The sequence below is a fragment of the Branchiostoma floridae genome, chromosome 2 (genome assembly GCF_000003815.2).
Source record: "Branchiostoma floridae strain S238N-H82 chromosome 2, Bfl_VNyyK, whole genome shotgun sequence".
Taxonomy (NCBI): Eukaryota; Metazoa; Chordata; class Leptocardii; order Amphioxiformes; family Branchiostomatidae; genus Branchiostoma; species Branchiostoma floridae.
This window is the reverse complement of record NC_049980.1, coordinates 2,951,944-2,964,630: the sequence shown is the minus strand read 5'-3', so window position 1 is coordinate 2,964,630 and position 12,687 is coordinate 2,951,944. Positions and strand designations below refer to the sequence as shown.

The window sequence follows — 12,687 nt, the reverse complement described above, 5'->3', positions numbered from 1 at the left end:
GCAATATGTTACTAGTATTATGTTATTACTCTTTACATGGCGGCCCTGGCTGCATAAACTTCGGCCTTACATATGTAACGTTACATAATCCCCTAAGAAGTATTACACGATTTAAAAAAGCTTACAGTGTGAATTTGTCATGAAAATCACGACAAACCGCGGTACTTCTAGTATATTGCCACCACATTTTCCCATCTAGTGACGATAGCATGGAATTTGTTTTGGCCTGTCCCTAGCACCCCCCGCGTTTACGTAAGCAAACAATGCGCGCACCCCATGCAAAGAATCAGCCTCATGCATAATTCCCCTATGGAACAGTCCTGCATGGGGAACCGTCGCGAAGGGACAGAAGACACAAGAGTTAGTCTGAAGTGAAGAACTTCAGTTGGGAACGAAGGTGTCACCGTTAAACACTGTTGAACCAGTTGTGCGAGATTTGACAGCCAGGGCGGAAAACTTTCATCACTGGACGTCTGAAGAATATTATACAGAAACTGAGAAAGAAACCGGAAAGATGGAGTGATGGTGGAGGAACTGACCACATGGGTCGGCATATGGCGTGTTGATTCAGCAAGATTCTCCACTGTACCCGGACAACTATTACACTTGTGGAGTTTCTGGTACGACTAACAGGGTTTGTATCGAGTGAGTGTACCGTGACAACGGACCAAGCCCTGCGGGGTGAACCCTGACCATGTCCGACAAGGGTGAGGACTCACCACCCGGTGGAACACAAGGAGGTGGTGACTCGACCTCTGTCAGCTCTGGCTCAACATCGGCCGTTCCCGTGGGGTCCAGGGTCCTACTCTACAGTCAAAAGGGAGAATGGGTGGCCGTAGAACAAGTACTGAGAAGCCTCGGGAAGGGAGACCCGGAGATCCACACCACAGAAGAAGTACGTACATATGAATGGTGACGTTTCTACCTGTCGCCTCACCTGTGTGTTGAAAGCCACACACCTGTAATGTTCACATGGTATAATAGCGTTTGCACCACGTCTTGACTCTTCTACTGCAGGTAGAGAAGGGGACAGTAAATGAAAGTTTCTCAATAATTTGAAATCCTAGCTACCTTACATTATACAACATAAAATCCAGATGGAATTACAGCAAAGGTGTTGAGCATATATTTAGTGCATAGCACCTGTGTAAAGTAATAGAAACCTTTGTGTGTCTCCAGAGAATGTGGAAAACAGGACATAGGGGCACTTGAAAATTAAATATGACATACATCTAATCGCAAAATGCAACATGCTTCAAATTGCAAGTTGTTTACAGATTGAATAATTTATTTATGTATTTGCTTATGGGCATAATCATATTATTTAGCAGCTGCCAGTATTACTTGATGAAATTGTATCATCAATTGATGTTACTTTCTTAAGAATCTGTTGTTGTTGTTGTCCTTGTTTAACGTCTACTTCTCCGCTAGACATGGTCTCTTGGTGCTTTTTCTGCTGGGTGCTCTTAGATTTGTTGGCCTCGCTGGTGCTTGTACTCTGGTACTTTGCATATGCGTGTTTGGGGTGTTTTAGACCTGCTCGGCGAACATTCTCGTGTCTTCAATGTATTTGGCGAACGCCAAATACATCCTCTTGTTTGCTTCGTTCGTCAGGTCGCTTCGCATTCCTGCTAGAGATACAACATCCATCGTTCTTTCTTGTTGAGGGATTCCGTAGTCTTCGTTGTCAATTTCTTTCATTAGATGTTGTCTGGTGTTCTCATATTTTGGGCATTCATACATGTAATGGTCTATATTTTCCCTTGTACCGCATGTGCTACAGTTTGGTGTCTCCGTGGGGTCAATCCAGTTTTTGTAGGCATTTAGTTCCGTGTGACCACTCACGAGTTGGTTTATGGAGATCTGTGTCGTTCTTGACCCCCATGTGCTGCATTTCTTCTTCAAACTCGTGTTGGCTTTCTGCATGTGGCTGCTAGTTGTTTGGTTTTCTCTTCTTCTTTGCCATCTTTCTGCTGCTTGTTCTTCTATGTGCTTCATTGCTTGTTGTTTAGTCCATGTCGTGTTGATCTCTGTGTGTTTAGCTTCGTCTGCAGCTAGCTTAGCTTGCATGTCTGCTAGCTCGTTACCTTCAACCCCCATGTGGCCTGGGCACCATTCAATTTGTATGTTGTGTCCTTTCTCAAAGTTTCTGCTGGATTTCAAAGAGCCTCTGTCTTGCTGCATTCACTAGCTCGTTGTAAGCTTCTGCCTGTTGGAACGAGCTGACATTCTCAAGGGCCGCTTTACAATCACAGAGTATGAGGATTCTTCTGTTTTTGCTTTGACTTCTATGTAGGGTGTTCAGTGCTAGGTAGATCCCCTGCAACTCTCCTTCGTAGTTGTTGGACTTTGCAGCTACTGGTTTTCTAACTGTGTAAGGTTCAGTTACTCCCCACTGCTCGTAGATGACCGCAGCACACCCTGTTGGACCGGGGTTTCCTAAGGATGAACCATCTGTAAAAACTACCGTAGTTGGTGTTTTCTTCATCTCGTGGAGTATTTGCTTTACTCTCTCTTTGGCTTCCTCCTTGTTGGCAGGGTTTGTAGTGGTGGGAAGGAAAGATCCTGTTATTCTGCCCACTGAGAAAGGGGGTAGCCTGGAGTCGTAGTAGCATTCCTTGTCTACTGTGCTGACCTCTATCTCCCCCTTCATCTCTTTAAACCTTGAATCTTGACTCTTATACATGTACCAGGAGATACCTGGGTTCCTAGGGGAATTAGGGCGGCTTTAGACAGACAACAGTTATATAGTCATGCGGCTGTTGTTGTCCAACGACGTCTCTGGCAACGGTATTTTTAGGTTGTGTCTATAAAGAGGAATCATTGTACGACCACCTTGGATCTGGTTGTATGACGCTTCAGCGGTGGGTTTTGGTTTGGTTTGGTTTGGTTTGGTTATACAGATCTACATTAGTGACTGATATGTCACTATTCTTCCTGGACTCCGGGTGATTTGTAGAGAATCACCAATTCTAGACGGAAGGATTTTGCACCATCGCACACCGCACCATCGCACGTGTGGGCCCACTGTGGGGGTTCTTTAACGTGCCTGGGGTATGGCTCTCCCCAGACACGGGACCTCCATTTTATGTCCTTTCCGGCCCTAGGCGAAGCTAAGTACAGTGAAACTTGTATAAGCGACCACGTCCATAAGACGACCATCGGCCTATTACGACCGCTTTTGGCCGGTCCCGATTTTCCTCCCCATTGACACAAGCATTAAGCAACGTGGCCAAAGCGACCACTTGTCTTCTGTGACCGCGACCACCCCGAATCCGGTCCGCCCGCGACCGAAATGTTGCCGAAGACGACCACGTAATTTTCAAGTGTGTAGTGGCCTCGATTTTTGATGATATCTGGCGGCAAATCCGCTAAAATCGGCTTGTGTTTTGGCGAAGAAAACTTGCCGAAACGACTGCGTCATTTTCAAGACTGTAGCAACTGTCGATATTTGATGATAAGTCGCGAGAAATATCGCTAAAATTGGCTTATGTTTTGGCAACTAAAATGTGACCGAAACCCCTGCGTCATTTTCAAGGGTATAACAACATCGATTTTTTAATTATAACTGCCGGGAAATGACGGCAAACTCCGTGTGTTTGGGTTCTGTTATTCGCGCCGAGCCAAAATCAAACATGGCGCCCAAGAGGTCAAACGGTGTCATTGGGAAAGTCCACTGAAGGGTAGGTAAAAATGATGCGTCCGTTGTTATTGTACTCTACATTTAAACCCTACAAAATGCAAATTTATTTTAATAAAACTTGTTTGAAGTAAAGATAACAGATAAAAAATATCTTAATGACTTTATAACACATTTTATTAGAGAATAAAAGGTGTCTGTGTGTCTTTTTAAGAAACTGCTCACCCTCGCTTCTAGTGAAGCGTCCATTTGTCAACATGAGTCATGTTTAGAAGCGTCGGTGGGGTTAAACTTGTTTTTCTCGGCAAATTTTCGCCTTCTAGGCAGCGTTGAGACTTTAAGACCCTCGCCAGAAGAGAAACAAACTCACACGCATTATTTTCATGGGTAACATCGTTGAAATGAACCATTTATTTTTCTGTCGTGCTGCCGTTTTGAAAGAAGGTTCCCGTCTTGTCGGGCATGTGTGCGCATGCTTTTTGTTATGGCGGTAAGCTCCCCAACTTTTTTCTGGCCCGTTGGCTGTGTTTCACAAAGTAAAGACAGGCAATTAGCGTTGCTAACATGAAAATCGCATTTTAAAACGCTCGTGGGGCGTCGGGTTCTCCACCGAAAACAGCGATGTTTTTGTAAGCAATATGTAAATGGACCATTGTCTTGACGGTGTCGCCTATTCACAAGTTTTTGACAGACAACGCCGGCGGGGAAAATGACGCTGCTCCGGCTACAAAAAGCTACGAAAATTTGAAAGAAAAGCCCTAAATTTTGGAAACTTTTCAATTTTACATCAGTTGGTATAACAATACTATATGAATCATACAGGAAGACAGTTTAACAGTGATAATGTTTCTCATGTGCAAATGTACAGGTTCGTGGAATTAAACTATTTTAAAGACCATTAACTTTGAAATCATTGTGTCTGTCCTATCTTGTCAATTTTTCTTTCTTTGCACAAGAAGACCACGTGTCTAAAACGACCACTTTGCACTGGTCCCCAGGGTGGTCTTCTTAAACAAGTTTCACTGTACTCATTTTCACCTGTGAGTTAAGTGAGGCAAGTCGTGTTAGGTGCCTTTCCCAAGGGCACAAGATCGGTAGCACGGCCGCCTAAGCTGGATTCGAACCCGAGACCTCTCGGTCCCGAGCCGAACACACTGCCACTGTGCTACGCGGTCCGTGACTATTCCTCACTTGTCTAAAGAGGAATCGTCACCGGCGACAGAAGTGACAGTCATGAGTTAATGCTAAATATGCCTGCAGTGTGTTTTTTTCTGTCCGGAAAAGCATTTTCTCCATAAATACTAGTCAGTTGTGTAATGGAAACATATTTTTGTCATCAGAAACTGCCTGTTCCAGCGCAATGTCCTGCAACCAGTTTTCATTTAATGGTTATAAAGATAACCCTTGTGACTGTATGGTGGAGAAAATGTTTTAAGATTGAAATTGGGGTTACCTCGTACTTTTCTGAAGCCTTGTTTCAGTGTATCTTAACATGTTTTCCTAGACCGGTCCAACAAGAAAATCAGTTTTGTACCGGTACACTGTACTGGTACCCACCCCTACTCTGAACGCATGTCTAAAGAAAACCGTTGCTCACAACAATAGACAATAACAGTCGCATGAGTCAGCACAAGTTTATGAGTATAAAAAAAAAACTATATCTGTTGTTTGTCTAAAGTGGACCTTCCCTGCCTGTGGTGTCAGTGCTAAAGTTTCTTCCCCCAACCATGTTTTAAAGCTGTTTTACTGCAGGGCTGTCTCCAGCTAAATTTTTTTTGTCCACTCATTGTTTGGAAGCAATGTTGTTGACTTTCTTGGTAAAATATGTCATTTTAAGCTTATGAGAGTGCATTTTCAAGAGTTTCCTGTCATTTTGGGATGGGCGGAGTAAAATTATTTTCCGTTCCAGCAAGCAAACTTCTGTCCCAGGACAGCCCTGCTCTGCAGTCACAACTTGCTGGCATTGGGTTCCATTGCTGAACTTTTATAATTATGCAATTTCCTACGCCCTTCCCCTCCAATCAACTTTGAAAAAAAATATTCAAGATGTCAATAAGACGCTGACCCACTGAAATGCCAAATTTTGCTGGTAGACCAAGCTAACTTTTTTCCTTGGCCCTTCCAAAAATTTTTCTTTTTGTACACTAGTTCACTTTTTGAATACAGGAATGAATGATTGTGTCATTACGACCATGTTTTGTCACTTCAACTTGTTACAACGTGTATGTTGTCTATTTTGAAAATCTTGTTTTTTTTTACCCAGGCCTAGGAAAAAAAATGTGTTTCCTGTTTCCCTACCTACCCTAGAAAAACCTGCTGACCCTAGACTTTTTTTGTTGGCAGTTGAATCACATACTAGTAGCTTCCATTTGTAATTTTTACTCAGCCTGCTTCCTATTGAAGTAAAACACTGCTTGTTTGTTTATTTTCAAACACCTGGGTGGCCTATTGTGCTATCTGCGAAGGATAAATGTATAGTATTATGCACAAAATTAAAGTTTGACATTGATAGAAGTGTCCTCATGCATTTAAGTTTACTTTGTTTGACTGCATTGTGATGTGTAACACTAGGGTTTTGGCTAGCTAAAAAAATTACAAGAAAAAAAACACCTTCATACCAACCCAAATTTTTTCAGGACTGAAACAGGAAACACAACAATTTTTTTTTCCATACTATAAGGCCCCATCTTGTTTTTCCCCCCTATCTCATTATTTTTGCAGTCTGCAGAGGATGTCATCCATAACATTTACTTGCTGTGGCCTAAAATGTATGTAGATGGCATAATTTCCTTCAATATGCTATATGTTCGTAACCATAATAAACAGGTAGTTCTATAGTTGTATCCTGCTCTTATCTGATCTGAGGTATTAAGCTAGAAGAAAATGAATGGCATTTTTTCTTGCAATAGGTAATCAAAGCTGCAGTTAGATATTAAAACAAGCCCTTCCCTATTGTAGTGCTTTTTAATTGTGGACATAAGATGATTTACCACGTTGTACACTTTTGTGTCTTAGGGAATGGAAGTATGACATCCTAGAAGTATTTGAATTTGCTAGTAGCCTTGGTATTATCTCAGTTGTGTGTTTAAAACAGAAGGAAGTAGGTAGATATAACCCCAAACTAAATCCAGGCATCTGGTACATTACAGGTCTGTATTACCTGATATGATAGCTCCATGTATACTATACGGGAGTGACGTGTTATTGTTTAGCAGCACCCTGACCAATTCTTGGGAATGTGTACACTTAAAGAGGTGAACGGGTTTTCTGCGTGGGAAGAATTTGCGAGTGTAGGAAGACTTTGTGCGGATAATGGATATAAAATCATACATGAGGCGGCTTTGAGGCCACATTTTTCTGATTAAGGTCACAGAGCTCTAGCCAGGATTTCATTTTCGCGTAGTGGGAATGGCATGGTAGCAAAGCGACCAATCAGGAGATTGGTGTGGAAGGTGGGTGGGGGGTGCTTTCAAATTCAACAAGTGAAAATGTACATGATACTTGTACATGCATTTTCTACTTGGAACTTGAAGCAAGTGATCATAGAAATTGTTGTATATTATTATTACTTAGTTTCATGTAATCAAAATCATTAGAAAAGCTGCTAGTACTAAATCATATTTTCTTTAGACAATACCCCCAATTGAAACACATATTTACACCCAAAATGAACACAATATGGTTTTGTCCATTAACTCCTGTTCATAAGTGCAAAAACAAAGACGCTCGGATGCCGAGTTCCCGCGGTTCATACTGAACAGAGCTCGTCTGTAAAAGTAGCTCATTGTAGCCGGCCGCTGCTAGTACATGTATGTGACACATTACATGTTGACACTAGAAACTGCTAAATTGGGAAAATCTTATGGTTATTTCCGAAAATCAACACTCGGAAAATATAAATGGCCTTTCGTGTTCATTGTCACCTCAAAATATAATTTTTTTTTTCACTCGTTTATACCCCCCTCACATGTAGCGAAAATCGATAGGACGACGAGTCTGCGAGCTCTAAATTACGAGGTGGCATGACCTTGACGGGAAGGGGCCAAATACACCATTGTTACTTGTAATACTAGTACTGTATTATTACATATAGGAATAAAGACTTTGTTGTGGCAATGATGGTTATACAGGTAATAAGATATGCCAAAAAGCAGTTACTCAAGCAACTGGATATGGTTTTTAAAACGGTCAGACGTTTCAGACTAGCAATCATCTGGTGTCATTCGTCAGTGACACGGGAGAGATGTTGTTTGAGAGAGTTTTCTGTCCTAGCTGTGAATTGATATGCAGAAGAGATCTAGTTAGAGAACAGGTTTATCCTAACTAATATGCAAAAAGGGGAGGAAGACATATCTTTAGTAGTCCAAAGGAAAGTATTTGATTTTGACTATATTTAGTGACATGTGCTGCTAGTACGCAGTTACCTGTGATGTCAGTGATTCGTTGCTACGAACATTATTGTTGAAATTCTATGTTTCCAAGAAAACAGGAAATCATGAATATGTAAAAGTATATGTTGAATTGGCAAATGACATCTATGTGCATGGACTTGGTTTATTTACCTATATAATCAGCATAGTCAGTGGCGACAAAACGGTAATATGCATAAGTAATATGATAAGATCGCTTAAAAATCTGTACCTTCTTTGGGCTCGTACCATCTTAGGGCAGCCCCCATTATCTTAATTTTTATCTTGTTGTTTAGGTAATTTTTTTGTTTTGACCAGACCAGAATGTTAACTAAAGTAAATCTGCAACTAACATCAAAAACTTTGACATACAGTCAAACCTGTCTATAGCGGCCACTCAAGGGACTGGTCAAAATTGGCCACTATAGAGAGGTGGCCACTATAGAGAATATGCTAATTAATTGACCACAAGCAATAAGTTACACATGGTTTTAGTACCCACTGATCTTTATTCACATAATACAGTACTATACATGTACTGCAATGATTTTACACTATATGTATTAAGAAAACAAAAGCTATAAAAAGTTTTAAATGTTCTACAGTTGATATTGTCTGAAGAGACCGGTATCGTCATATTTCTTTGATCTTTCGTCTTGTATCCTTTGATACTTCGCCGTCCGTGTGTTCCCTCCCGCGTTCACACGTCAGGTTCGCCTATTATGCTAATGTGGTACTCACAAGAAAAGTCTCGTCATTTTAGACTTATCTCTTAATAAATGTAAGAATAAAATCCACCATAGTCTGAAGTTCATATCATTTTGTCTTTGTAACAATTCATTTAGAAAGTTTTTGTGATGAAAATTAACCTAAGCGATAGTGTATTAGAACGTAACTTTAACGCAATTTACCTCTGTAATATTGGTGTCGTCTATTGACCTTATATGACCTCGCTTGTCGGCGGGTATGGGTAGCGCCAGTTTACGAAGTTTTGTTTTGAAAATAAATCAAAGAGGTTTTAAATCCGGCGTAGGGTGACGATACGGCAGCTGTATATGGCCGAACGCGTCCCGAAACATAGATCAGCGGTCCGAGTGGCCGTAATCGGCAGTGTTTTTGTACCTGCGGGACCGGAAATCGTGTGGCCGTGGCCGCGTTGGACAGGTGGCCTATTTCTTAATCATTACGAATCCAAGTTAAAGTTGCCCGTACATCAGTAACAGATGCGTAGGGGTGGCGCCCATCTCCATTTCTGTAGCCCTTGGGCCACACATGTGCAAGCCACTACAGCAGGGGGCTGGTCTGCTGGTAGTGATGTGTGTTTAACTTCCATACTCTTCCTCATTAGTGCTGAGTGCTAAGCAGAGAAAGCAGCATGTACCATTTTTAAAGCCTTTGGTATGACTCGGCCGGGGATCGAACTCACGACCTACCGAATGCAAGGCGAACACAAAAAGTGGCCACTATGGGCAGGTGGCCGTTATGCAAAGGTGGCCGCTAATACAGGTTTGACTGTACTCTGTAACCTTCAGTTTAATGTTGACCTAGTCCATCTCCAAGATGTTCTGTCTATAATCTGGACACAAGTAAAGCTGTTGTTTCTGACAGTATTTCTCCTTTTGTGTTAAAGAATTGTGGCCATTCACTTCCACTCCCCCTGATCTGTCAGTTCAGGTGTGATTCCCTCTTGCTGGAAAGAGGATATATAATTTGTATCATATTCCCCTGTCTTCAAAAAAGGGTGACAAGCAAGATGTATCAAATTACAGGCCTGTTTCTGTACTGTCTATTGTGAGCAAGGTCATGGAGCGGTGTATTTATGACATGGTGTTCCCAATTCTGCATGAGTCTATTCATGGTCTCCAAGGTGGGCTTATGATATAATTATAAAGGGGCGTTCTACTACCACTCAGCTGTCAGAGGCATACCATAATGTATGTTCAATCCCAGACAGAGATGGGCAAGTCGACATGCTCTTCTTGGACGTGTGCAGGGGCGGGCGACTAAGACCCTGTTCACGCTCAGAAAAACCATTTGAATAAAACATTTATTCGAATAGAAAATTTCTATCCGATCCAAAATTGTGTTCACCCAGCTCTTCGGCAATCCGATTAGAGTGACATTAGTTGCGTTTCACAGACGTATCGCTATGTCTTGCAGTAGTTGGCGGTGAGACTCTTCACTTTATTTCTGCATTGGTCGAGGGATTTCTCAACTCCGTGCTCCGCCATTCCTTTGGATATATCAAGGAGGTTATATTCAGAAGGAGATTGGACACAATTGGCCTTCATTCAGTGATGTTCCCCTCAGGTGAGAAGTAACAAATTCGCGTCGAGGTGCTAATTACTCCCGATCTGCATATGCCAGCAAGCAAGGGTCCTTTGTTTACAGTCTTTTTTCAAAATAACTCGCACTGGAAACAATGACTTTAAAACGGGTTTTGAGTGATTTTGAAGCAGTTCTTGAAGAATTGAAGGCACCCGAATGTCTTTTAAACAACTCAGAACTAGCAATATCAGTAACACTTTCACTTGCGACACGTGCGGACTTTATTTACTAGCACAATAATTAACTGCCACAGCATTTAAACTAACATATAATTTGTATGTAGAAATTCATTTTCTAAACAATAATATGTATTTTAAGAGCATCTTTATCAAAAATTCATACCTTCAAGACCCGTCCATACTTTGCTGTAACAATTGTCTTGCGTAGCGGAAATAAATAGACTGTGGGGAGGGAAATCTTTATTTACCGCTACCGTCAAGTCAGAATACCGACTAGAAACTAGAAACTATTTGATCGGAGATTCACAATAAATACTTATTGCAACGTTATTTAGAAGAAACGTAATATTTAACTAAAAACAGAACACGGTGAAAATAAACAAACAAACAAATACCACTCTTGGTACAGATACGCAAATATTTATTCCGAACTACGTGGCCTTTTCGGCAAAGCCGTATCCTCTATGGTGTCGGTTTAGTGGTCTTCCCTTCCTCAGTAGTTTGTGATCTGAAAAGCACAAACATGGACTCGATAAGATTGGGAACCTAGATGTTACGTTACAATGTTTAAACGTCACATAAACAAGTGGATATGATGTCCCCGCGTGTACCGACATGTACTACAGTACAAACGATTAGGCGTAACGATCAAGATATCGAGTACAAAATCCCTTGTCGCTAACCTCCCACCCTGCTCATGGGTCCACGGGGTCCGCACTGGCACAAAAATAATGCAAAAGTCAAACGCAGAGTCCAGTAAAACAAAAGTGAGTCCAACGACAAACAATATTTCAATGGGTCACCAAAGTATTGTTCCATCCAGGAAAATCATCAGTTTCGATGGGAAATTTGTTAGATAACTTTTATGGAGACATTTGATACAGAACATTTTTCAGATTTTTGAGCAAAAAATTCCCATACGCATCCGCAAAAATGCTTATAAACTCACCCATGTCGATCGTACAGCGGTGAAACTCATATCAAAATGGCCGCCAGCGTCTTGTCCAAACCATGCCGCCTTTTGCACACGTCACCCTCGCTTCCCAAATAAGGAAATCCGCGGAAACTGCCGGCATGCCGATCTCAGCTTGGGCGATCTTCGGCCAGGCTCGGACGCGTGATGTCAGAGTCGGGCTCATCTGACTGGCGCTCGGATATTTTTCGCGCCAAACCCTGAACCCAACATCGCTTGTCAAAGGAGCGCCGCCGGGGGCGTAAACAAAAGGGCGCCACGGGATCTAGCGGGTTTAAACAAAAGCGCGCAGCGGGGTATTAAGCCCATCCAATCTCCTTCTGAATATAACCTCCTTGGATATATCTTCATAAATGTCCCTGTTTTTATGGACCTTCCCGAGTTTTTTCTGAGTCTCCTCCTGCCCCCAGATGGAAATGAGCAGCTTTGTTTGTTTCGGCGTCCACTTGATGAATGATGAAGATTTCCCTTTCTTTCCGCTCATTGTTCTTCGAAGGAAAACACGGCAGAAAATGCTAGCTGAGAAATGAAGCAATATGGCGTGTGTTGTGTTTCCAGCGTGACCCCAAGCTCCTGAGTGCGTGACGTCAAATCCCAAACTAAGCGGAATCCTATCCACTTGCACATTCAAACGGCCGAATCGCATGAATCAGGACTCCCCGCAGCATAGTTCTATCCACTTCCTCCAATTCTATCCACCTCCCCGAGGTGGATCGTCAAGGATTCATTTCGACGAAATCCACGTGATTTGGGAGCGTTCACACTGCAGAAACTTATTCAAATCGGGTCGTTTTATTCAGATAACATGTTTTATTCAAATCATTTTTCTGAGTGTGAACGAGGTCTAAGTTCATTCTATGTGCCAATGTGAATGCTGGTGAACTTGACTATAAGGATAGGTTGCTGTGATTCAACATATTACCTCTCTCATATAGGAGAGAGATTGCTGATATCATGGTACTTGTGCCTAGCTAACATATACGATCTGGACTTGTCTAACTACATTTTTTTACATGGAGGTTATATTTTACCCTGCGTTTGTGTGTGTGTCTGTCTGTCTGTCAACAAGATAACTCAAGAACGGCTGGATGGATTGGTTTCAAACTTGGTGTGTTGGTAGGGTGTGATGAAAGCTGGAAGTGATTAGATTTTGGGCCC

The 12,687-nt window shown here is 42.0% G+C and overlaps 1 protein-coding gene across 1 annotated transcript in view; it reads left to right on the top strand.

Moving 5' to 3' along the window:
* Positions 1-365: 365 nt before the first annotated feature.
* Positions 366-12,687, top strand: part of LOC118410423 (serine/threonine-protein phosphatase 6 regulatory ankyrin repeat subunit A-like) — a 73,471-nt gene continuing 61,149 nt past the window's right edge. The window contains 1 exon segment of the mRNA XM_035812138.1: positions 366-895. Coding sequence (XP_035668031.1) covers positions 695-895 — 201 coding nt within the window. The 5' untranslated portion in view covers positions 366-694.